The sequence below is a fragment of the Macaca fascicularis genome, chromosome 11, assembly GCF_037993035.2.
Source record: "Macaca fascicularis isolate 582-1 chromosome 11, T2T-MFA8v1.1".
In the NCBI taxonomy this organism is placed as follows: Eukaryota; Metazoa; Chordata; class Mammalia; order Primates; family Cercopithecidae; genus Macaca; species Macaca fascicularis.
In genome coordinates, this window is record NC_088385.1 from 63,980,599 (window position 1) to 64,003,245 (window position 22,647).

The following is a 22,647-nucleotide window of genomic DNA, read 5'->3' on the forward strand; positions in this document are numbered from 1 at the left end:
GTGTGTCCATGGAACCAAGGGCCAGTAGCAAACAGACAGATCCAGAAGAAGGCAGGGCCTGAAACCAGGTGGGTGGGAAGCACAGAGGCAGGGACTGCCTTCAGTGACCAGCCCGTGCCCCACAGAGTTTAAGAAGTTCCTGCTGTACGCACGTCAGATGGAGATCCGAGGTGTGGACCTGGATGCCCCCTACTACAACTACATCATCTCCTTCACGGTGCCCGACATCGACAACGTCACAGTGCTAGACTACGATGCCCGTGAGCAGCGTGTGTACTGGTCTGACGTGCGGACACAGGCCATCAAGCGGGCCTTCATCAATGGCACAGGCGTGGAGACAGTCGTCTCTGCAGGTTCTTCCCGGCCCTGGATGCCCACCAGTGGACATGGGCACTCCCACCCACCCCTTGCTCCCAACCCTGGTCTACTTGGTCCGAGTGGTCCTTCTCCCAGTCCTGTTGCCCCTCAGTGCTCCAGCCTGCTTTCCTGATCCCTTTTCTCCAGAAAGCACACTGGCTCCCCTCCTGACCCACTGCCCTGCAGACACCCAACAACCGACTCCCTGCTTGTGCCCTCAGACTTGCCAAATGCCCATGGGCTGGCTGTGGACTGGGTCTCCCGAAACCTGTTCTGGACAAGCTATGACACCAATAAGAAGCAGATCAATGTGGCCCGGCTGGATGGCTCCTTCAAGAATGCAGTGGTGCAGGGCCTGGAGCAGCCCCATGGCCTTGTCGTCCACCCTCTGCGTGGGTCAGTCTAGGGCCCAGGGCCAGGGAGCATGGGGTGTGGGGCTGGGAAGAAGAAGACGCTGACCCTTCCCTCTTGGTACTCTCCCCCCAGGAAGCTCTACTGGACCGATGGTGACAACATCAGCATGGCCAACATGGACGGCAGCAATCGCACCCTGCTCTTCAGTGGCCAGAAGGGCCCCGTGGGTACGAGCTTCCCTGCCCACCCCCACAGCCCTTCCCTACTTCCTTGACCAGGAGGTGCTCACAGGGTGCCTCAGGTGCCCCTCAGCCTCCCCAGAGCCTCAGCTTAGTGCCTGCTCTCACCACCTGCCCCCTCGCCTCCCCGCCACGCACAGCCACACATCCTCACACACATCCTCTGCTCCTATCCCTGGATCCCCAGCCCTGGGCCAGACTCCCTGGCAGTGACACCCCCTTTTCCAGGTCTGGCTATTGACTTCCCTGAAAGCAAACTCTACTGGATCAGCTCCGGGAACCATACCATCAACCGCTGCAACCTGGATGGGAGTGGGCTGGAGGTCATCGACGCCATGCGGAGCCAGCTGGGCAAGGCCACTGCCCTGGCCATCATGGGTGAGGGCTGCTGGGTGAAACAGAGATGACGCAGAGCAGGCCAGGCCAGACCTGGGAGACAGGCTGGCTTGGGGCAGAATCTCACCACGTGGGGGGCCTGATGACTTAGGGCCAATGAGCCCTTCAGGAGAGCTGGGTGTGGGGCCTTCCCAAGGGTCTCATCCCCTCCTGCTGCCCCAGGGGACAAGCTGTGGTGGGCAGATCAGGTGTCAGAGAAGATGGGCACATGCAGCAAGGCCGACGGCTCGGGCTCCATCGTCCTGCGGAACAGCACCACCCTGGTGATGCACATGAAGGTCTATGACGAGAGCATCCAGCTGGGTAGGTGTGAGGCCGGGCGGCCGCTGGGGTCTCAGGGGTAACAGGGGAGGCTCCAGAGCTGCAGGCTGCAGGTCCATGGGGCAAGGGAGTAAGTGGGTTAGGCTGCACCCACCACCCAAAGAGACTCCTTGTTTCCTTCTCACAAAGGCACCTTATAGGCTCCCAGCAGCCCTATTCATAAGGCCAGGGGCCCAGGAGGACAGAAAACCTGAGAACCGGGTGGGGTGGTGACCCCCATTAGGTCCAGGGTAAAGGCAGTGACCATCCTGTTTCTGAGCAGCCCAAGCCCGACCCTGAAGTCCCAAGGAGGGCCACCTAACCCTTTCCCTCTGCCTCCCACCTGCCCCCAGACCATAAGGGCACCAACCCCTGCAGTGTCAACAACGGTGACTGCTCCCAGCTCTGCCTGCCCACGTCAGAGACGACCCGCTCCTGCATGTGCACAGCCGGCTATAGCCTCCGGAGTGGCCAGCAGGCCTGTGAGGGTCAGTGCCTGGCTCTCCTCCCAGCCTTGTCCCAGCTCCCCAACCCTGACTCCTCCTACCCTACAGCCCTACCTTCCTCTTCTTACCTTGGGGAGAAGACTACATTCATGGTGTAGGGGACACTGGACCATGAAGTGGCTATGAGTCTCCAGTGCTTCCAGCAGGATTTTGGAAAAAGAGATGTCAGCAGGCAGATCAGTGGCAGCTGCATGGAAGAGGCATGCTCTGAGCTGGGTTTTATAGGACAAGTAGGATGTGGATGCAGGGCTCAAAGGAGAGAGAACTATACATAACGTAAGGTGTGTGTGGGGGCCCCAGCCAAGAGTGGTGGGCAAAGTGTGGGGAAGTCCTGGAGATAAGGCTGTGAGCTAGGCGGGGCTCCTGTGTTCTCAGCCAGGAGTGCCTGGAAAGTAATGTTCGGGGAAGATCAACCTGACCGCATTGGTGGTGGGGAAGAAACAGAGGCGGTTAAACCAGTTAGGAGGCTATCAGGAGTAATCGGAGTGTGAGGAGATGATGGGCCTGGGCTGGGCTCAGCAAGGGTTGAAGAAAAGGAATGAAACTCAGACCCATTTCACAAGAACCTGCTAACTTATTTATGAGCTTGCCGGGGGGACAGCATTTCCCAAAAGTGCATTCCTAGGAGCCTCCCTCTTTGATGTGGGTAGATTTTACCAAAAGAAATTCTGAGTTGAACAAAGTTTAAGAGTGTTTTGTGCTGCAGAACTTCTCAGAGCCTTGAATATGTTTATGTGTGCTAAAAATTTTTCAAGTGTTTGGGGTTTTCCAAAACTCGCTTGACCTTCATTCTTCTTTTCATGGAGTCTGAGCAACCAGGGCCCATTTGGGGATTCACTTTGGGACATGCTGTATCAAAGGGATAAAGGCAAGGGAGGATTCTGAGATGCATGGGTAGTGGTGCCTCAAGACATGGGAAAACTGGGCCAGGCACGGTGGCTCATCCCTGTAATCCCAGCACTTTGGGAGGCCGAGGCAGGCCAATCACTTGAGGTCAGGAGTTTGAGACTAGCCTGGCCAGCATGGCAAAACTCTGTCTCTACTAAAACCACAGAAATTAGCTGGATATGGTGGCGGGCACCTGTAATCCCAGCTACTCAGAAGACTGAGGCAGGAGAATCGCTTGAACCGGGGAGGCAGAGGTTGCAGTGGGCCAATATTGTGCCACTGCACTCCAGCCTGGGCGACAGATCAAGACTCCACCTCAATTAAAAAAAAAAAAAAAAAAAAAAAAGCCTAGCGTGGTGGCTCACGCCTGTAATCCCAGCACTTTGTGGGGCGGAAGCGGGCAGATTACCTTGAAGCTGGGGTTCGAGACCAGCCTGACCAACATGGAGAAACCCTGTCTCTACTAAAAATACAAAATTAGCTGCACGTGGTGGCACATGCCTGTAATCCCAGCTACTCGGGAGACTGAGGCAGGAGAATCACTTGAACCCGGGACACGGAGGTTGCGGTGAGCCAAGATTGCGTCATTGCACTTCAGCCTGGGCAACAAGAGCGAAACTTCATCTCAAAAAAATAAAAAAACAAAACAAAAAAAAATGAAAAAAAAAAGAAAGAAAAGAAAAAGAAATGGGATAACTGGGTAATGAGACTGGCTTAGGAGTGACCTTATGGGGTTGAGTTTTAAGTGTTGGAGAGAGGGTGTGGCATGGACCAGACAGAGGGAGGACAAAGAGGAAACTAGAATCAGGCTGAGCGCCAAACTGGAAGTCTAGATTTTGGAGTCACCTAGTCCTGATTGTCTGGTCTGAACTCCCAGACTTTCCCTAAGGGACTTGCAGGGTGCAGATTGGGTTGTTCTGGATGGAGGAGGGCAGAGCACAAGGCGAGAAATCCGAGTCTCTGCTGCCCTGTCATGGTGGCTAGGGGTCCTGCAGGTGGTTCCCCAGAGCTACCAGCCAGGTGAGCTTCCTCCCGGTCCATGCTCTGACCTCAGGCTAGGGTGTGTGTGCTGGGTGGAGGATAGGGATGATGGTGGGGGAAGACATCAAAGGAAAAGCAGAGAACAGTTGGAGGGTGACAGCAACCAAGCTTAAGGGGAGAGTGTTGGCGATACCCATGCCTTAAGTGTCCTTGTGTTTCAGGCGTGGGTTCCTTTCTCCTGTACTCTGTGCACGAAGGAATCAGGGGAATTCCTCTGGATCCCAACGACAAGTCAGATGCCCTGGTCCCAGTGTCCGGGACCTCGCTGGCTGTCGGCATCGACTTCCATGCTGGTGAGCCATTTAGTGGTGGAGGGAGTTGGGCGTGGCGTGGGAGCTTTAGGGGTAGTGTGGTGTGCCCTGAGGGTCCAGTGAGAGGCTGCCTGAATCGGCCCGAGGTGGGGCACTTGCTACAGCTGCCACCCCGACTCCACCTCTCCTTCCAAGCACCTGACCCCTCTGGCACTCTCTCACCTCTGTCCTGAGCCTTGTGAGATTTTGACCCCTCGCCTTACCCCTGCCTTACTGGTCATCCCCATGTCACCTCCTCCAACTCCAGAAAATGACACCATCTACTGGGTGGACATGGGCCTGAGCACGATCAGCCGGGCCAAGCGGGACCAGACGTGGCGTGAAGACGTGGTGACCAATGGCATTGGCCGCGTGGAGGGCATCGCAGTGGACTGGATCGCAGGTGAGCAGTGGGTGGGTTTGTGGGGCTTGAGGTGTGGCAGAGGACTGGGGGATGGGGGGGGAGGAGGAGTCGGTGGGAGCAGGAAGAGGAGCTGCAGGGGTGCCTGGGGGCTTGGAGGACACCAGGTCCACCTGTCCTCACCCAACCTCCCTGAGCCCCACCAACTCCCTCCTTAGGCAACATCTACTGGACGGACCAGGGCTTCGATGTCATCGAGGTCGCCCGGCTCAATGGCTCCTTCCGCTACGTGGTGATCTCCCAGGGTCTAGACAAGCCCCGGGCCATCACCGTCCACCCAGAGAAAGGGTGAGGAGCTGGACAGACTGGCTCCGGTCTGGCCTTGTCATTCTGCCCATGGCCCATGCTGATGAGGCCCTGTCTCCTCCAGGGTCTGGGGACTGACCCCCCCACTTCCCCTCTACCCCACAGGTACCTGTTCTGGACTGAGTGGGGTCAGTATCCACGTATTGAGCGGTCTCGGCTAGATGGCACAGAACGTGTGGTGCTGGTCAACGTCAGCATCAGCTGGCCCAATGGCATCTCAGTGGACTACCAGGTTCGCATGCCAACTTGGCCCTGGAGCCGATGGTAGACCCCTGACCCAGGCCCCTCCTCCCTGTGATGAGCCCATTCTGGGAGGACATGAAGCCCAAGGGAGGTCACGGGGTCTCCCGGCCCAGCCCTGCACCCAGAGTAGGACTCCTGCTACCACAGAGATGATGGGCAGGGGTCGCTCAGAAGTGGGGAGTAGGGGAGGGGAAGGATGCCTGGATGTTGCCTTATCAGCAGGGCAGAGGGCAGGAGTGTGTGCAGGAGGCAGAAGTGAGGGGGGAGGCTGAACTGAGGGCCCCACTCTGGCCCACACACTCCCTGCTGCCCCAGACATGGGGCTGGCAGTGGGTTCAGCCCCGGAGGTGAGGTGGGTGCCTCTGGCCTGTAGGATGGGAAGCTGTACTGGTGTGATGCACGGACAGACAAGATTGAACGGATCGACCTGGAGACGGGTGAGAACCGCGAGGTGGTTCTGTCCAGCAACAACATGGACATGTTTTCAGTGTCTGTGTTTGAGGATTTCATCTACTGGAGTGACAGGTGAGGGCTTCTGTCCTGGCCTCCTCAGCTGATCTGTTCCTTCCCTCCCCGCTCCACTGACGCTCTGCTTGTGACCTGTCCTTTCCTCAGGACTCACGCCAACGGCTCTATCAAGCGAGGGAGCAAAGACAATGCCACAGACTCCGTGCCCCTGCGAACCGGCATCGGCGTCCAGCTTAAAGATATCAAAGTCTTCAACCGGGACCGGCAGAAAGGTGAGGCCGGGGCTCTGGGCTGAGGTGGAGAGGTGAGGGGGACTCTGGCCTGGGAGGGCGCTCCCCAGGGAACCCAGCGTGAGAGGGCCAGGAGACAAGTTAGACCCATGGGGCACCTTCCGATGGCCCAAGAGACCCAGGGATGGGGAGGAAAGGCTGAGGTGCCCCGGGACAGATCTAGACATTGGGCTCTGGGCCCTGGAAGGTCGTCCAAGCTGGGAATACTGAGGCAGAGGGCAGCACTTTTGCCAAAGCCTGGATGACAAAGGAACCAGCGAGCCTTTCCCAAGGCAGGCCCTGCCCTCTGTACCCTCCCCTCCCCCAGGCACGAACGTGTGCGCGGTGGCCAATGGTGGGTGCCAGCAGCTGTGCCTGTACCGGGGCCGTGGGCAGCGGGCCTGCGCCTGTGCCCACGGGATGCTGGCTGAAGACGGAGCATCGTGCCGCGAGTACGCCGGCTACCTGCTCTACTCGGAGCGCACCATTCTCAAGAGCATCCACCTGTCGGATGAGCGCAACCTCAATGCGCCCGTGCAGCCCTTCGAGGACCCTGAGCACATGAAGAACGTCATTGCCCTGGCCTTTGACTACCGGGCAGGCACCTCTCCGGGCACCCCCAATCGCATCTTCTTCAGCGACATCCACTTTGGGAACATTCAGCAGATCAACGACGATGGCTCCAGGAGGATCACCATTGTGGAGAGTGAGCCCAGACCCCAAGTCTTCCCAGGAAGTGGGACGTGGGGCAGGGAGCAGCACACACTCTCAGACCCCAGCCAGGCACTCTACCCTGAATCCCAGCAGCTGCAACTCAGCCGACTCCCACTGCACCCCCGCAGTTACATGACTCCTGATGTGGAGTCAGTGTCGGCTCCCATCTTCCTCCCGCCACTGGTCCTAGTTCTGCCTTCAGGGCTGCACAGAACAAGCCAGAGGTCACTGTGGAGCCCAGCGCTCACAAACCCAGGCTGCAGACACGGGGCTGAGCTCCAGTCCCTTGGGGTTTCGGTAACTTGGGTCAGTTTCCTGCTCTTGCCAAACCTGAGCCTTCTCAGCTGCATGGTGAGACAGAATTCCTTGAGCTGCTGCGCATGAAGGCCTAGCTCAGTGATGCTGGGGATGGAGTGTGTGCTCTGGAAAGAGCAGTTACAGTGTCAGGGCTGTCATCATAGGACAGCCTTTCAGCTTTGAAAACTGCATCCCACTACATTTTCTCTTCTTCAGCCTGGTTACCACCAGGTCCTTTGACTCATTCATTTGCTCATTTATTCATTCAGCTGGTCCATAAAGACCTGCCAGGCGCCGAACTAGGTGCTGCATGTTCAGACCTGTCCTTTCAGCCTTCTCTGGGACATTTTCTGCTGCAACTTAGTCCAGCCCACATGTCTGTCTAAAAATGTAGCATCCGAAGCTAAACCCGGTACTGCATGCTCGCAGCTTGATCAGGAGAGACTGGCAGATCAATCCCCAGTCCCCTGGAAGGGATATCCCCTCCCCTCTGGTTGTTTGCAGATCATACCACAGCATGACCTTTTGGCAGCCACCATCACTTTTAGCCACTAACGCTCGAGTCTTTTCTCTTACACTGCTGTTCAGCTGTGTCTCTCACTGTGCCTTGGTTCTTTAACCTGAGTTTAAGATGTCTGCTTTATAAAATAATCAATCCAGCTCAGGGTCTTTTTAAGTAGGGGGCTCCCCGGTACAGCCCAAGTAGGCTTTGATTTACTGAAATCTATGTTGCACTCAACTCAGCGGAACTACAGCTCCAGGAAAGTGCAACCACACCAGGAATCCCGATCGCCCTAAGTGAGAAGACCGAGGGAGAGGGTTGGGAGGTGACCACAGGTCATTTGGGTGAGGACAGGAGAGGTTTGGGGCATGAGTCAGACCCTGGTGCCCCTGAGCCCCCTCTGCTACACCTCATGCACTCCCTTACGCCACACGTCCCCTTCCAGCCAGGACAGCACGTGTCCCAGGCTGTCCCCCATGGCTCCTGTGCAGGCTGCCCTCTGGCCCCCTCCCGCCCAATGGCTTCTCCTGTCTCTTCACAGATGTGGGCTCCGTAGAAGGCCTGGCCTATCACCGTGGCTGGGACACTCTCTATTGGACAAGCTACACGACATCCACCATCACACGCCACACAGTGGACCAGACCCGCCCAGGGGCCTTCGAGCGTGAAACCGTCATCACTATGTCCGGAGATGACCACCCACGGGCCTTCGTGTTGGATGAGTGCCAGAAGTGAGCTGCTGCCTGGGGATGGGGATAGTGGGGAGAGGTGGGACTTGGGGTGGCAGAAACTCCCCAGGCAGACCCAGGTGGAGGTGCAGGAGAGGCAAGCCCTCACTTGAGCTCCACCCTTCCCTGCTGTGTGATCTGGGGGGAGTTGCAAAAGCTTCCTAAGCTTCAGGTTCCTCTTCTGTGGTACAAGCTGGCTAAGATTTCAGCTGCCTGCACCAAGGGGAGCATGAGGACTGTGGGGGATGCTCTGCCTTTGTGGTTGATTCATTCATCAGAACACCATGTTGGAGGCACAGGGTAGGGCCTCTAGCTCTGGGATCCAAAGCTTCAGGCAAAGAATGTCTGTTGAACCCATCGTATGGAAGCCTCGGGCTGGGCCTTCAAGCCACTTAGCTGGGTTGAGAAGTCATACTTGTGGGAAGCAATGGTAACTGGCACAGGGCTGTATACGGGTGACCACAGGTCTCATGAAGGCAGTAGATTGGCCCAGAGTCTGGAATTGGAAAAGACAAGGAAGGCCAGCTTGGACAGGGCAAGTGCTTTGAGCAAAAGCCTGAAGAAAGACAAATTCAAGACAGAGAGGACAGAAGGGGACCTCTGCACACCATGGGACATAGGCAGGCCTGAACCCAGCCGGGAAGTGAGGTCAGGGTGCGGAGGAGTTAGGAGCACAAGCCAGGACAGGTGGCAGGAAGCACCTGGCGGTGAGTACTCCCCCTGGGGGGTTCACCCGCAGTCGGCCTGCTCTGTTCTTCCACAAGGGCAGCCCTCATCCTGGCTGTTTGGGCCTCTAGTGAGAGCCACCCCCTCGCCTTAGGGATCCTGGCCCACATGTGAGCAACATTTTTTTCCCCAATTCAGCAGTGCTTGGAATGTTTTTCGAAAGCTTTACTAGGAAACTAGTAAACACAACCCAAAGCAGCTGTATAGATATGTGAGCATCCCAAACCCAGATTCCCCCTACCTGTACCCCAGTGTCAGTCACATCCAACCTGGTTCAAGGGCCCTCTGTTTCCTCCTGCCTCTGTTGTCTGGCACGTCTGCAGCTGATGACGAAGGTCCAGTCCCCGCTTTCATGAACCTTGGCTGCCTCACCTGGGGATGGCCTCAGGGCCTGTCCCTCATGAGTCTGGAGGCTCCATGGAGGGTCCAGCAGGGCTGCCCTGCTCTCGTCCCAGAGGACATGTCCTCCTGGCTGCCCACCAAGCTCCTTTCCTATGAGCCAAGGGGATTCTGTTGCACATTCAGCGAGTGGCTTTTGAGAGCAAAGAATGTGCAGAGGACCCAGCGGGGAGCGCGAGGGGCGTCATGAAGAGCTTCGTGGCTGTGTGCTGAGGACTGGCCCCGCCTGCAAGTCAGGGAACATGTCCTTGAAGAGGAGGCATGTGAGCCGACATCTGAGGATGGCAGGAGTGGCTGAATGGGAGCATGGTCCCAGCACCCAGGAGAAAGAGCTGAGCCGGCAGGAGGGGCCCTCCTCCTGGCCAGAAGGAGCAGGCACTTTCAGGGAATCGGAAGGAGCCGATGTGGACCCCAATGGAGGGGGCAGGGGCCAGTGGAGACTCCAACACCCCAGCGTCCCCCTGAGCCCTCCCTGCAGTCGGCACTGGAGCACTGATGACCCTGTGGAGTCACAGTCGGATAGTTAGAAGGCCTGCCATGTTGCTGGACACTGAGCACCTGCCCCAGGAAAGCCTCTGTCTTCCCTCCCGCCACATTCCTGGGCAGCAGGTTCACCCAGACCACAGTTGTGTCACATGGAGGAGTCTGTTGACGCCAGGAGGAAAGCCACTTCTCACCGCAGGTGTGAGTGGTTTCACTTGAGGTGTGGGAGTCCCTGGTGGGGACTGACAGGCCAAGTCGAATCCTGACAAGCCAGGAAGATGACCGGTCGCTGCCCCGAGACCCATTCTCCCTTGTGGAGGCTAGAGGGACACGCCGCCTCCCTCCCAACTTACATCCCGATTCCAGAGCCATCACACACCCCTGCTGTCCTCCAGGATGAGGCCCTTAAGATCAGAGTTCTCATGAGCTCGTGGAGGCTCAGGGCAGCCAGTGTCTCCCAAGGGGCAGAGCAGCACCATTTTCCTATGTGAGCCCAGCAGAAGGCGCGATAGTTCAATGGTGCTGGAGACGCTGGGGGTGGGCAAGAAGGGTGTGACCTGGAGAGGTATGAGGAGACAAGTTCACAGGCCAGAGGAGAGATCTGTGGCCAGAATGGTGAGGGGTGGAGGTGGGAGGGGGCCAGAGGCACGGGTTGGGGCAGGGGCAGGTCCTGTTAGGGAACTGGAGAATGGAGCTGGCTTTCATGTGGCTTGGTGGTCTCAGACTCCACTGTGCATAAAGATCGCCTGGGAGCAAGAGAATTTGGAGTCCCCTGCCCCGCCCTGGTCCTAGCTGAGTGACAAGCTCTGGGACTGAGGGCCCAGGGCTCACCATCCAATGCCGGTAGTCCGAGGATCACTCTGTCACACCCAGGATAGTGCTTGACCAGCCTTGAGGCCTTCCTCCACCCCACAAGGAGCACAGCATAATTGGGGGCTGGCTGTTCCCATTGCCTCCTTTACTGAGAGGAAACCAAGGCTCAGAGGGGTGACAGGCTCGTTCGAGGTCAGAGCCATTATGAGGCAGAACGGTGGCTCCAACCCCAAACATGTAAAGGCCTCAAAGCACGGAGAAGGGAACTCGAGGGTTCCTTGAGGATAGGACCCACATACCCCAGGACCAGGGACACACGCCACACTCAGCTCCACAAGGGCTTCCTGAATGATCTGGAAGACAGCCAGCCTCCCTGCACAGAAGAGAGCAGTTAAGAATAAACTCCTGGGAAATACTCACATAGCGTGTGCCATCTGTCCTTAAGATGGAGATTAACTTCTTCCACTCTCACAACCACCCTGCAAGGCAGGTGGTGCTACCATCCCCACCTCATAGAGGAGGAAACTGAGGGACAGGGCTGTTGAGCAAGTTGCCTAAGGGCACCTAGCTGGTGGTGGCATAGCCAGGGCTGGAACCCCAGAGCCTGTCTCACTTGGCTCTCTTCTTAGCAAGTAGACGGTCACTGCCCAGATACTGCAATGTGAATATCTCACACTTGGCCCTCGTGTGAGAACTGCCTCTGCAATAGCGGGGCCCTTTGTGGGCGTCGGGGCACTCTTGGCCTCGATGACTCTGAGGTTGCTTTGCCTTGGCGGGCCTCCGGGTTCCAGGTGCCTACGTGTCCTGGCCTGTACCCTCTGTGGTAGCCTCTCAGGCTTTGCCTCCTGATCCCTGGACCCTCTTCCCCCAGCCTCATGTTCTGGACCAACTGGAATGAGCAGCATCCCAGCATCATGCGGGCAGCGCTCTCGGGAGCCAATGTCCTGACCCTCATCGAGAAGGATATCCGCACCCCCAACGGCCTGGCCATCGACCACCGTGCCGAGAAGCTCTACTTCTCTGACGCCACCCTGGACAAGATTGAGCGGTGCGAGTATGACGGCTCCCACCGCTATGTGAGTCTGCGGGGTGGGTGAGCTGGCGGGCGGCTGAGGGGAAGCCAGGGCCAGGGTCAGCCATCAGCTGAGACCGTCCAGGCACAGACGTGGTGGGAGCAGCTGGGAGGAGGTGAGTCCCTCCAGGCCCCAGCCTCGGGCAACCCCACCCTGTCCAGCTTGCTCCTCATCAGCTAGATGAGGGAGATGGCAGGATGCCTCTGCGGGCCCTCATTCTGTAGCTGTCAGAGGCCAGGCCAGGCTGTGGTCCAGTGGAGACTGGGCGAGAGGCCCGAGCGATGCTGTAACAGTGATGGCGCTGTCTCCACAGGTGATCCTAAAGTCAGAGCCTGTCCACCCCTTCGGGCTGGCCGTGTATGGGGAGCACATTTTCTGGACCGACTGGGTGCGGCGGGCAGTGCAGCGGGCCAACAAGCACGTGGGCAGCAACATGAAGCTGCTGCGCGTGGACATCCCCCAGCAGCCCATGGGCATCATCGCCGTGGCCAACGACACCAACAGCTGTGAGTGGGGCTGCCGCCACCTGCCTCGCCCTCCTGCCTGTCATGCCTGGACATACAAACACACACCCCACACACCCCCCACACATACCACACACACCCCCACACACATACCCCACACACCCCCCACACATACCACACACACCCCCACACATACCACACACACACATCCCACACATACTATACTACACACACCACATGACATACACCACACCCCTCCCACACATACCCCACACACCCCCACACATACCACACACACCCCCCCACACATACCACACACATACCCCCACACATACCACACACACCCCCCACACATACCACACACACATCCCACACATACTACACACACCACACGACATACACCACACCCCTCCCACACACACAACACACACACAACACACCATACACACCCCCCATACACCACACACCACATACACACACACCCCTGACACATACACACCCCACACACAAACCACACACACCCATACACACACCACACATACCACACACACACCACACCACATACACACACCCCACACACACCACACCACACATACCACACACATTCCACACACCACATACACACCCCCACACACACACCACACACATACCACACACACACACCACACCACACATACACTGCACACCACATACACATACCACACATATCACACACACCCCACATATACCACACCACACACACACACCACATACACACACACACCACACACACACCGCATACACACAGATACCACACACACATCCCACACATACTACACTACACCACAGCACATATACCACACCACACCCTTCCCACACAACACACACACCACACCATACACCCCCCCACACCACACACCACATACACACACCCCCAACACGTACACACACATACACACCCCACACACACACCACACATACCACACACATCCCACACACCACATACACACACACCCCCACAAACACACCACACATACCACACATACACCCCACACACACACACATCACACATACACAGCCCACACATACCACATACACACACCACCACATACACCACACATACCACACACACTACACACCCCACACACACCCCCACACACCACACCACATACACACATTCCCCACACACACCACACATACTACATACACACACCACCACATACAACACATACACCACATAGCACATACACTGCAGCACACACAAGACACACACCACACCATACAACACACCATACACACCACACAGGACACACCACACCCAGCCAACACACACACGCACACCACATGCACACACACCACAACATATATACACATACACCACACATACTGTACCACATACACACATACCACACACACTGCAGCACACACAAGACACACACCACACCATACAACACACCACACACACATACCACATACACACCGCACGTGACACATACACACCACACATAGGACTTATATACACACACCACACACCTACCACCCACAACACATATCACACACCACATAGCGCACACACACACACATCATACAGACATACTATAAACACCCCACACCCCACACACCACTCCCCACACACACTTGCCTGGTCCTGCTGTCCCTGAGCCTCCGTTACGCAGACACATACAGCTGTACACACCTTTGAAACTGCAAAACCCTCAGTGCTCCTGTACCCCTTCCCCACAAGACATCTACACACACAGATGGACTCTGCACACGCCTGGCGTCTCCTCCACATTGCACACACACATTCATGTCACCCCCGCCCCTCAGGGCTCATCCACGCCCTTGGTGTCCCCACCCCCACCCTGGTCACTCTCCTCACTTGGAGCAACACAGACACCTGAGAGCCTGGGCGCACGTGCCCTCAGTGGGCACAAGTACATGCCCCACCGCCCCCCACCACAGACCTGCAGCTTTCCCAGGCATCTCTCATGCACCCTGGGGCTCACTATTGCACCCATAATCTCAGGGCCCTCAGACTGGAATATCCCAGAAACACTCAAAGCCCACCGTGCCCTGCCTAAAAGCACACACATCCTCAACAGCACAGCTGCCAAAAACCCCATGCACCTGGCCCTTCCACAGCAGCCATCCCCATGCCCTTCACACTGGCTGCAAGCCGCTGTGCCTGCCATGGCTGAGCAGAGGCTTGGGAGCTCTGTGAAGTCAGTGAGTGGGTGAGCACTCTGGGTGCATGCACAATAGAGAACACTCTGCAGCCCTGCGCCCGCCCTGTCCCTGCTCAGGTGAACTCTCTCCATGCCGAATCAACAATGGTGGCTGCCAGGACCTGTGTCTGCTCACTCACCAGGGCCATGTCAACTGCTCGTGCCGAGGGGGCCGAATCCTCCAGGATGACCTCACCTGCCGAGGTGAGACAGGCGGCGGGGGAGGGGCTGGCGGGGAACCCAAGCACGCACCGGGGATGGTGACTATCTCCCCAAAGCACTCCAGCCCAGCCCCCCAAAGCCTTTTGCCAAGAAGAAGCTGATGATGACCTCAGCTTCAGGGGGGAGGAGGCGTGGGCACTGGGGCCCACAACCCTGGCTCAGAAAGCTCCCTCCACCTCCCTCCCCAGCGGTGAATTCCTCTTGCCGAGCACAAGATGAGTTTGAGTGTGCCAATGGCGAGTGCATCAACTTCAGCCTGACCTGCGACGGCGTCCCCCACTGCAAGGACAAGTCCGATGAGAAGCCATCCTACTGCAGTAAGGAGCCCTCTGCAGCCCCTCCCTCTTCTAGGTCCAAAGCGCAAGTCCTCCTGCCCCAGGCCCCTGGCCCTTCGGCAGCAGCCTCAGCCCCTGCAGGATGGAGCAGGATCAGGACCCAGCTTCCTGACCATGAGTTTTGGGAGCTCATGAAGGGCAGAACCACTGTTAGCCTGTACTGGGCCTTTGGGTTGGGGGGCGGCCAGCTGGACACATGCATGATGTCTCAGGGAGGCAGCCCTTTCCCTGTGCCTGTGGCTGATGCGCATCCTACTCCTCCATCTGCAGACTCCCGCCGCTGCAAGAAGACTTTCCGCCAGTGCAGCAATGGGCGCTGTGTGTCCAACATGCTGTGGTGCAACGGGGCCGACGACTGTGGGGATGGTTCTGATGAGATCCCCTGCAACAGTAAGTGAGGCGCACTGGCATAACCCATCTGTACCTCAGTTCCTGCCCCACCCTTCCCTGGCCGAGCTTTGTCCCTGGGCCCCATGGTGTCTGGTTTAAGGCACTCTGTGACAGGCCAGGGCAGGTGCTGTGGGCCAGGAGCTCTGTCCTGCGTCCTCCTGGCCCACACAGAGAAAACTCTGGCCTGACGGTACGGGGCGGGCACTGTTCTAGAGACAGCCTGTGGTGTGGGCGAGTTCCGCTGCCGGGACGGGACCTGCATCGGGAACTCCAGCCGCTGCAACCAGTTTGTGGATTGTGAGGATGCCTCAGATGAGATGAACTGCAGTGAGTGACACCCTTTGCTGGCACCTCCTGGGCTCCTCCCCATCGCTCACTGCATCTCCCACCTTCAGGCCCTCCTGCACCTGCCCATATTCCTCTCTGCCTTGCCCTGTCCCCACTGACAGCCTCCATCTCCCTGAGGCCCTGTCCCCATCCCGCTCCTGCTCCTGGGCTCTCATGGGGTTCCGAGAGGGGGTAGTGAGCGGATGGTGCAGACAGTGCCCCACTGGAAGGGCACTGTTCAACTTTTGGAAAAGCATGAAGGCACCGTAGGGCTGGCAACTGCCCCAGTGGGGGGTGATCGGGGGGAACCAGGAATCACCCTCACCCCTGCCCCCACCAGGTGCCACTGACTGCAGCAGCTACTTCCGCCTGGGCGTGAAGGGCGTGCTCTTCCAGCCCTGTGAGCGGACCTCGCTCTGCTACGCACCCAGCTGGGTGTGTGACGGCGCCAACGACTGCGGGGACTACAGTGATGAGCGCGACTGCCCAGGTGGGCAGGGGCAGGTGTGTGGTGGGCGGTGGCCTGCGGTGAGCACGGCCTTCACACCTGCCTCGCCCCCCAGGTGTGAAACGCCCCAGATGCCCCCTGAATTACTTCGCCTGCCCTAGTGGGCGCTGCATCCCCATGAGCTGGACGTGTGACAAGGAGGATGACTGTGAACACGGCGAGGACGAGACCCACTGCAGTGAGTGACCACAGCACCCACTCAGTGCTCCAAGAACCTGCTGGGCCCCACTTCTTAGTCCCCCCTTGGAAAAGGGCACCCAGGGCCTTCACCCCCTGCCCCACTCTGCCTCTAGCTGCTGCTGAGCCCCCCCACAGACGGTTGCTGTGGGCATTTCTCCTGTCCTTCCCATGGCATCAGCCTCTCCAGGTGGGTGACCCCCGCCCTTCCACATCTAACTGTGGCTTCCGACTGCCCCAGACAAGTTCTGCTCAGAGGCCCAGTTTGAGTGCCAGAACCATCGCTGCATCTCCAAGCAGTGGCTGTGTGACGGCAGCGATGACTGTGGGGACGGCTCGGACGAGGCTGCTCACTGTGGTGAGGAAGCTGGGATTGGGCTGGGGGAGGTGCCCCAGGGAGAGACAGACTCCACCCAATTCCACCCCACACACAGACACCCCTGCAGACAATGGCGAAGCAGCGAGTGCGTCACCTCTGCTGCTGGCCCTCATCCACCCCCTCCTGAGTCTCTCGATGGCCCCCTCTCCCCCCACAGAAGGCAAGACGTGCGGCCCCTCCTCCTTCTCCTGCCCTGGCACCCACGTGTGCGTCCCCGAGCGCTGGCTCTGTGACGGTGACAAAGACTGTGCTGATGGTGCAGACGAGAGCATCGCAGCTGGTTGCTGTGAGTGGCGGGGCCGTGTGGACCGGGTGGACAGCAAATGACCCCAGTCTCACTTTGCAGATGGGGAAGCTGGGGTGCAGGAGAGGAAATGCCTCAGCGGGGTCTGCTGGGGTGGAGCCATAGCTGTAGTCCAGGTGTCCAGACTCCTCATCAAGTGCCCCGCCCACTCTACCAGGAGAACCACAGGAGGTCAGGGTGGGGGACGGTCAGCTGCTGGCCGAGCAGGGCTGAAGAGCTGTGTCCACCTCTGTCCACAGTGTACAACAGCACCTGCGACGACCGTGAGTTCATGTGCCAGAACCGCCAGTGCATCCCCAAGCACTTCGTGTGCGACCATGACCGTGACTGTGCAGATGGCTCCGATGAGTCCCCCGAGTGTGGTGAGCCCTCGGCGGTGGCGGGAGGAGGCCCTGCCCTCCGCTGGGCCAGGGCGTCAGCCTCACAGGTCCCTTCCTCCCCCAGAGTACCCGACCTGCGGCCCCAGTGAGTTCCGCTGTGCCAATGGGCGCTGTCTGAGCTCCCGCCAGTGGGAGTGTGATGGCGAGAATGACTGCCACGACCAGAGTGACGAGGCTCCCAAGAACCCACACTGCACCAGCCCAGGTGGGCCCCAGACCTGGCTTCCCTCTGCCCCCTCCCCAGACTGCCTGAGACCCTGCTGACCTGCTGTCTCCGCCCCTCTGCAGAGCACAAGTGCAATGCCTCGTCTCAGTTCCTGTGCAGCAGCGGGCGCTGTGTGGCTGAGGTACTGCTCTGCAATGGCCAGGATGACTGTGGTGACGGCTCGGATGAGCGTGGCTGCCACATCAACGAGTGTCTCAGCCACAAGCTCAGTGGCTGCAGCCAGGACTGTGAGGACCTCAAGATTGGCTTCAAGGTATGCCCAGCCCTGGGGAGGAGCTTCCACACCCCAGACGTGCCAGGAACGCCTTTTTCCACTGCCTCATTCATTCATTCATCCCCTAGACACTGGGGATACAGCAGTGAATGAGATGGAAATCTGCTTGGTTGGGGTCTGCCTCTATCTGGCAGGTAGAGAGCCAGCAGATTTGCTGACAGATGATATACGGAGTGTGAGAGGAAAAGAGGAGTGAGGCGTCAAGTAGGCAAGAGATACACAGATCTGGAGTTCAAGGAGAGGCCCAGGTTGGAGAGGGAAGTCTGGGAGTTATCACCATAGAGATGCTATTTGGATCTATGAATCTGGATATGATTCCCAAGGGAGCAGTGTAGGTGGAGAAGAGAGCAGTCCAAAGTCTGAGCCCCAAGCTGAGCAACAGCCAGGAGCAGGGAGGTGAGGGGACCAGCAGAAGAGCCTGAGAAGGAGCAGCTGCTGAGGCAGGAGAACAGCCATGAGAAGAAAGCGTTTCCAGGGGGAGGGCACACGCAGCTCTGTCAAATGGCACTCGGGGGCGCACAGAAGGAGGCCTGGACTGCGAAGGCCAGACAGCCAGCTGGGTGGACTTAGTACCGATGTGCTGCTGCCCCTAATGAGGCCGGGTAGAAGGAATTGGAGTCTCTGAGCCAGGTCTCCAGGGTGGGAGGCCCAGACCCTGCCACACGCCCAGCCCAAGGCTCCCTGTGCCTGCAGTGCCGCTGTCGCCCTGGCTTCCGGCTGAAGGACGACGGCCGGACATGTGCCGATGTGGATGAGTGCAGCACCACCTTCCCCTGCAGCCAGCGCTGCATCAACACCCATGGCAGCTATAAGTGTCTGTGTGTGGAGGGCTACGCACCCCGCGGCGGCGACCCCCACAGCTGCAAGGCTGTGACTGGTGAGATTCACGCTTGGAGGGCATGAGGTGACCCAGGCAGCTGGGGGCTGTGTGGGACCGCCCGGGTGGCAGAGCTCCAGACAGGCAGGAGACCAGGGCCACTAGAATGTGCCAGGAGCTGAGGCAAGATCCTCTGTCTGCAGACGAGGAACCGTTTCTGATCTTTGCCAACCGGTACTACCTACGCAAGCTCAACCTGGATGGGTCCAACTACACGTTACTTAAGCAGGTACCAAACCCAGGCCTTCCTCCCCTTTGCCCATCTCCCAGACCCAGCACAGCCTCCCTTGCAAGTCTCCCCACTTAGGTCCAACCATCCCTCCCCCAGATGTAAATGTGGCCCCTGCTGCCACAACAGACTTCTGCTCTCCCTCATTCCCCTAATCCAGGGCCTGAACAATGCCGTTGCCTTGGACTTTGACTACCGAGAGCAAATGATCTACTGGACAGATGTGACGACCCAGGGCAGCATGATCCGAAGGATGCACCTTAATGGGAGCAACGTGCAGGTAAGGCAGGCGGCCCTCAGCGACCGACACTGGCCCACCCTAGATGGCTGTTTTCAGATCGTCTCTCCTTCCCGTCCCACCAACCCAAATTGCTTCCTTCTCACTCCACTAGTCACTGTATGACTGCTTGTTCTGGCTGCTTACTCTCCTCTGGGCCCAGACAGCAAGGACCAGGAGATTCCTCTTGCTCTTCCCCTCACTGCTAGCCCCACGTCTCCCTAATTATCAGGAAGTTCCCCCTGAGGTCTGGCCAAGCACTGTGAGGCTTGGAGTGTGGTCCCATTCCCCACCTAGAGCCCCCTCTCCTAGAGGCTCTGCTGACACGTACATAGTGTCAGGCCCAGGACTGGGCATTTTACTTCCATGGTTCTCCCACCAGAGCTGGCAGAGGGAGCTCTACCCCATTTTATGCATGGGGAGGCTGAGCTTCACAGAGGCTTGCAGGTCTTCCCCCAGGTCACCCAGAGCTCTCCCTCCCCTGCCCCTTCCTGCAGGTCCTACACCGTACAGGCCTCAGCAACCCCGACGGGCTGGCTGTGGACTGGGTGGGTGGCAACCTGTACTGGTGCGACAAAGGCCGGGACACCATTGAGGTGTCCAAGCTCAATGGGGCCTATCGGACGGTGCTGGTCAGCTCTGGCCTCCGCGAGCCCAGGGCTCTGGTGGTGGATGTGCAGAATGGGTATGTGGCTGAGGAGGGGTGGGGAAGCCCTTGAAAGCAGCATCCAAGCCCAGCCTCCCTGCAGGCCACTGGTGGGATGGGTTATGGGATCTCCCAGGGCTCACTGCCTACCCATCGCCAGGTACCTGTACTGGACAGACTGGGGTGACCACTCACTGATTGGCCGCATCGGCATGGATGGGTCCAGTCGCAGCGTCATTGTGGACACCAAGATCACATGGCCCAACGGCCTGACGCTGGACTATGTCACTGAGCGCATCTACTGGGCTGACGCCCGCGAGGACTACATTGAGTTTGCCAGCCTGGATGGCTCCAATCGCCACGTTGGTCAGTGTGCCAGTGAGGCTGTCCGGGCACAGCAGACTCGGTGGGGATGGAAGTCTGAAGCGACAGGGGATCAAGTTTTGGGGGCAAGAGTGGACATAAAAAGCAGAGGACAGGGCCTCAGGACACCACTCGCTGGGGTGTGAGGTTCAGAGCACCCCAGGGGCTTCCCCAGCCTGGCCACCACCCAGGGAGAGGCCCTTCCCTTATATACACAGTTCTGGAGGACTGGCCCCGAGGAGGGTGGGGGTGGGAGGCCTGCGATTGGGAGCTGCAGTGCTCCCCACTTCCCAAGGGAAACCATACGCTGGCGGGGCAGGAACTTGCCATGAGGCAGTCTAGGTTTGAACTCCAGCTCTGACACTTGTTAACTGTGAGACCATGGGGGGCCCCTGAACCATCTGGAACTGGGGCTGACACCCACCTCGCAGGGTGGTGGTGGGGCTTGAGGAGGTGGAGTGGGCTGGCACCCTGTCCGAGCTCAGGCTGACTGGCACCGTGCCTGCCCCTCGGCCCCACAGTGCTGAGCCAGGACATCCCGCACATCTTTGCACTGACCCTGTTTGAGGACTACGTCTACTGGACCGACTGGGAAACAAAGTCCATCAACCGAGCCCACAAGACCACGGGCACCAACAAAACGCTCCTCATCAGCACGCTGCACCGGCCCATGGACCTGCACGTCTTCCACGCCCTGCGCCAGCCGGACGGTGAGCAGGCAAGGGGTGGGAGCAGGTGAAGGGTGAGCTGGGAACTGGGGTCCCTGGGAGTTCCTGCTTATCCCTTCTCCAGCACTGACCAAGCCCTCTCCTGGCCAGACACTGGGAGACTCCAGGAGGGTCTAGACAGGGGATGGTTTGGCTCCCGGGAGCTTCAGCCAAGCCTGGATCCAGTCCTGGAATCTGGCAGCAGCAAGGCCCTGAGGCCAATCAAGTGGGGGGTCTGGGTGCCGGGCCCCCAGAAGGACCCTGGGGGGGAAGCACAGAGGAGGTGGGAGCTGGCCTTCAGGCCTGGCCTGATCCGGGGACCCTGAGAGAATCCTCTCCTGTCTCTGGCTTCAGCTCCCTCCTAAAAGAGGCAGAGTTTAGGCCACTCACCTCTGTCCAGGATGGAGTGATAGAGGCAGCCTTTGGTAAGGCAGGAAATGTCACCACATTTCACGACGTTTTCTCTGGCAGTGCCCAATCACCCCTGCAAGGTCAACAATGGTGGCTGCAGCAACCTGTGCCTGCTGTCCCCCGGGGGAGGGCACAAATGTGCCTGCCCCACCAACTTCTACCTGGGCAGCGATGGGCGCACCTGTGTGTCCAACTGCACAGCGAGCCAGGTGAGGCTGTCCCCCAGATCCCATCACCAGTGCCCACTCCCTGACCCCCAATCCTCCTTGGACCCCAACACCTGCTCTGTCCTAATGCCCTCACACATCTGGTTTTCCCACGCTAACACCCCCACATTTCTTGCCTACCTCTTGTCTCCCCACAGCAATACTTTTACCCCCGTCACCTCACACAGATACCTCCACACCCTAACCTTGACCCTCCTCGCCATGCTCCAGTGCTGCCTTCCCCACCCTACCCCACACAGCGCCACACCTGGCCTTTCTGCACTCACCATAGCCCAACCTGCCCCAGAACACCCTGACCCCTGCCTCAACTTCTTTGAAACATCCAACCCCCTCAAAAGAAGGACTTCTGAGTCTCCCAGATCCCCACCAACCCCTCTTGCCCCCGCCTGCCCTCCAGTTTGTGTGCAAGAACGACAAGTGCATCCCCTTCTGGTGGAAGTGTGACACCGAGGACGACTGCGGGGACCACTCAGATGAGCCCCCGGACTGCCGTGAGTGCCTGCTGGGGGTGACACAAGGGTCCCCAGCTGTGTCAGAGGCGGCCTGACTCCTGAGGCTTTGAATGGCCACTGGAGGCTGTGGCTGCAAGTGGACCTGGCCGTGTCCACCCCAGCCACTCTGACCCTGAGCCTCCCTCTCTGGCAGCCGAGTTCAAGTGCCGGCCCGGACAGTTCCAGTGCTCCACAGGCATCTGCACAAACCCTGCCTTCATCTGCGATGGAGACAATGACTGCCAGGACAACAGTGACGAGGCCAACTGTGGTAAAGCACTGCCTGGCCGCCCTCCCTCCTTCCCCAGCATCTTCCCCGCCCCAGGATTTGGGGCTCTCAAGGACAGGGAAGCTGCAGCCCATGGCAGCTTGCTCTCTAGGCTGGATTCCTGCGGCTCAAGCCTTTGTCCTCC

The 22,647-nt window shown here is 58.6% G+C and overlaps 1 protein-coding gene across 1 annotated transcript in view; it reads left to right on the top strand.

Moving 5' to 3' along the window:
• Nucleotides 1–22,647, top strand: part of LRP1 (LDL receptor related protein 1) — an 84,725-nt gene that overhangs the window by 50,794 nt on the left and 11,284 nt on the right. The window contains exons 29-64 of the mRNA XM_005571292.5: nt 126–353; nt 579–753; nt 844–938; nt 1,179–1,328; nt 1,509–1,649; nt 2,000–2,134; nt 4,243–4,374; nt 4,640–4,774; nt 4,951–5,080; nt 5,204–5,330; nt 5,715–5,866; nt 5,957–6,081; nt 6,407–6,784; nt 8,133–8,322; nt 11,612–11,816; nt 12,127–12,319; nt 14,563–14,688; nt 14,895–15,023; nt 15,312–15,431; nt 15,645–15,758; nt 16,099–16,248; nt 16,322–16,444; nt 16,685–16,801; nt 16,980–17,108; nt 17,366–17,488; nt 17,571–17,711; nt 17,795–17,985; nt 18,700–18,883; nt 19,027–19,112; nt 19,273–19,392; nt 19,887–20,074; nt 20,196–20,401; nt 20,920–21,108; nt 21,577–21,725; nt 22,141–22,234; nt 22,389–22,505. Of these exons, the coding sequence (XP_005571349.1) occupies nt 126–353; nt 579–753; nt 844–938; nt 1,179–1,328; nt 1,509–1,649; nt 2,000–2,134; nt 4,243–4,374; nt 4,640–4,774; nt 4,951–5,080; nt 5,204–5,330; nt 5,715–5,866; nt 5,957–6,081; nt 6,407–6,784; nt 8,133–8,322; nt 11,612–11,816; nt 12,127–12,319; nt 14,563–14,688; nt 14,895–15,023; nt 15,312–15,431; nt 15,645–15,758; nt 16,099–16,248; nt 16,322–16,444; nt 16,685–16,801; nt 16,980–17,108; nt 17,366–17,488; nt 17,571–17,711; nt 17,795–17,985; nt 18,700–18,883; nt 19,027–19,112; nt 19,273–19,392; nt 19,887–20,074; nt 20,196–20,401; nt 20,920–21,108; nt 21,577–21,725; nt 22,141–22,234; nt 22,389–22,505 (5,487 nt within the window). The remainder of the gene's footprint in view (nt 1–125; nt 354–578; nt 754–843; nt 939–1,178; nt 1,329–1,508; nt 1,650–1,999; nt 2,135–4,242; nt 4,375–4,639; nt 4,775–4,950; nt 5,081–5,203; nt 5,331–5,714; nt 5,867–5,956; nt 6,082–6,406; nt 6,785–8,132; nt 8,323–11,611; nt 11,817–12,126; nt 12,320–14,562; nt 14,689–14,894; nt 15,024–15,311; nt 15,432–15,644; nt 15,759–16,098; nt 16,249–16,321; nt 16,445–16,684; nt 16,802–16,979; nt 17,109–17,365; nt 17,489–17,570; nt 17,712–17,794; nt 17,986–18,699; nt 18,884–19,026; nt 19,113–19,272; nt 19,393–19,886; nt 20,075–20,195; nt 20,402–20,919; nt 21,109–21,576; nt 21,726–22,140; nt 22,235–22,388; nt 22,506–22,647) is intronic.